This window comes from Mandrillus leucophaeus, unplaced genomic scaffold (genome assembly GCF_000951045.1).
Source record: "Mandrillus leucophaeus isolate KB7577 unplaced genomic scaffold, Mleu.le_1.0 Scaffold46, whole genome shotgun sequence".
In the NCBI taxonomy this organism is placed as follows: domain Eukaryota; kingdom Metazoa; phylum Chordata; class Mammalia; order Primates; family Cercopithecidae; genus Mandrillus; species Mandrillus leucophaeus.
The window spans coordinates 410726-412438 of NW_012104920.1; the positions used below are offsets into that span (position 1 = coordinate 410726).

General features: G+C 57.3%; 1 protein-coding gene across 1 annotated transcript in view; it reads left to right on the forward strand.

Moving 5' to 3' along the window:
- The window catches only part of SLC25A35 (solute carrier family 25, member 35), a 4353-nt gene extending 2644 nt beyond the window's left edge, over positions 1-1709 (forward strand). Inside the window, exons 2-4 of the mRNA XM_011994731.1 lie at positions 708-860; positions 1220-1354; positions 1515-1709. Coding sequence (XP_011850121.1) covers positions 708-860; positions 1220-1354; positions 1515-1688 — 462 coding nt within the window. The 3' untranslated portion in view covers positions 1689-1709. The remainder of the gene's footprint in view (positions 1-707; positions 861-1219; positions 1355-1514) is intronic.
- The last annotated feature ends 4 nt before the right edge of the window (positions 1710-1713 follow it).

Genomic DNA, 1713 nt, shown 5'->3' on the forward strand with positions numbered 1-1713 from the left:
CTGAAGTGCAGTGGCACGATCTCAGCTCCCTGCAACCTCCGCCTCCCGGGTTCAAGCGATTCTCCTGCCTCAGCCTCCCAAGTAGCTGGGACTACAGGCGTGCACCACCACACCCAGCTAAATTTTGTTTTGTTTTGTTTTGTTGAGACAGAGTCTCGCTCTGTTGCCCAGGCTGGAGTACAGTGGCACAGCCTCCACTCACTGCAACCTCGGCCTGCCGGGTTCAAGTGATTATCCTGCTGCAGCCTGTTGAGTAGCTGGGATTACAGCCATGTGCCACCACGTCCAGCTAATTTTTGTATTTTTAGTAGAGACGGGGTTTCACCATGTTGGTCAGGCTGGTCTCGAACTCCTGAACTCATGATCCGCCCGCCTCGGCCTCCCAAAGTGCTAGGATTACAGGCGTGAGCCACCACGCCCAACGCCTCTTTCCAATATGTATTCCAGTTCCTCTAATTTTCTGCCCCTGTTTCTCCTGACCAGTGAATGCCCTCACTTCCATGCATCCCGCCCCAGTTCTTGGGTGCCCAGGGAGGGAACAATGGGGTGGCTAGACAACCAAGGGCCCCCATTCTGGCTCTAAGCCCACATTGAACTGGTTGTCTGGACGACAGGTTCCTATTAAGCACCCATCCTTGGCAGTGTTAGGATGGCAGCCCCTGATGCTCGGCTGTCTGAACCCCACCCCCTGGTCTTCCCCGCACTAGGGCATGTTTCAGGCGCTAACCGAGATTGGCCAGAAACATGGTCTGGTGGGGTTGTGGCGTGGGGCTCTGGGCGGCCTGCCCCGAGTTATCGTCGGTTCCTCCACCCAGCTGTGCACCTTCTCATCCACCAAGGACCTCCTGAGCCAGTGGGAGGTACTGCCTGGGAAATGGGTGGGTCTGTTTCGGGAAGCGGGGAAGGGGAGGGCAAGCTGCACTGGGCCCTGGAGGGGATGGTGCCCAACATTCAAAGGTGAGGGAGTGGCAGGAGGGCTTGGAGGTCACTGACTCTTTAGACCCTTCCCACAGTTCTCTTGTCACTTCCTCCCAGAAAGGGTACCTGAGCCTTCAGGGTACCCTGGCCTTCCTCCTCCTCAGTGTTTTTGCACTGTTAAAACTGGTGCAGTGGAAGCTCCCCGAGTTACCAGCATCTGTGTCCCCAGGGCAGGGACTGTCCTGTCCTTGGGGTGGAATGGCTGGCGGGTTGACAGTGCTCTTCCTCTCTACCCCCTTAGATCTTTCCTCCTGAGAGCTGGAAGTTGGCTCTGGTGGCTGCCATGGTGAGTGGCATTGCAGTGGTCTTGGCCATGGCACCCTTTGATGTGGCCTGCACAAGGCTCTACAACCAGCCCACAGATGCACAGGGCAAGGTAAGGAAGTGCTCTGGGATGCAGGCAGGGAAGCAGGGGGTCGGGGAGGCAGATTGTGGGTGCAGGTGGGATAGCCTGAAATGCAGCCTGTGGAGGAGCTGCCCCTGGTGGGCTCTGACAAACTCCTTCTCTGTGCTCTCCCTCTCTGACATGCTCTCAGGGCCTCATGTACCGGGGGATACTGGATGCTCTGCTGCAGACAGCCCGGACCGAGGGCATTTTTGGCATGTACAAGGGTATAGGTGCCTCCTACTTCCGCCTCGGCCCCCACACCATCCTCTCCCTCTTCTTCTGGGACCAGCTGCGCTCCCTCTACTACACATACACTAAATAACAGTCTTTCTCCCAGACTCCACCAA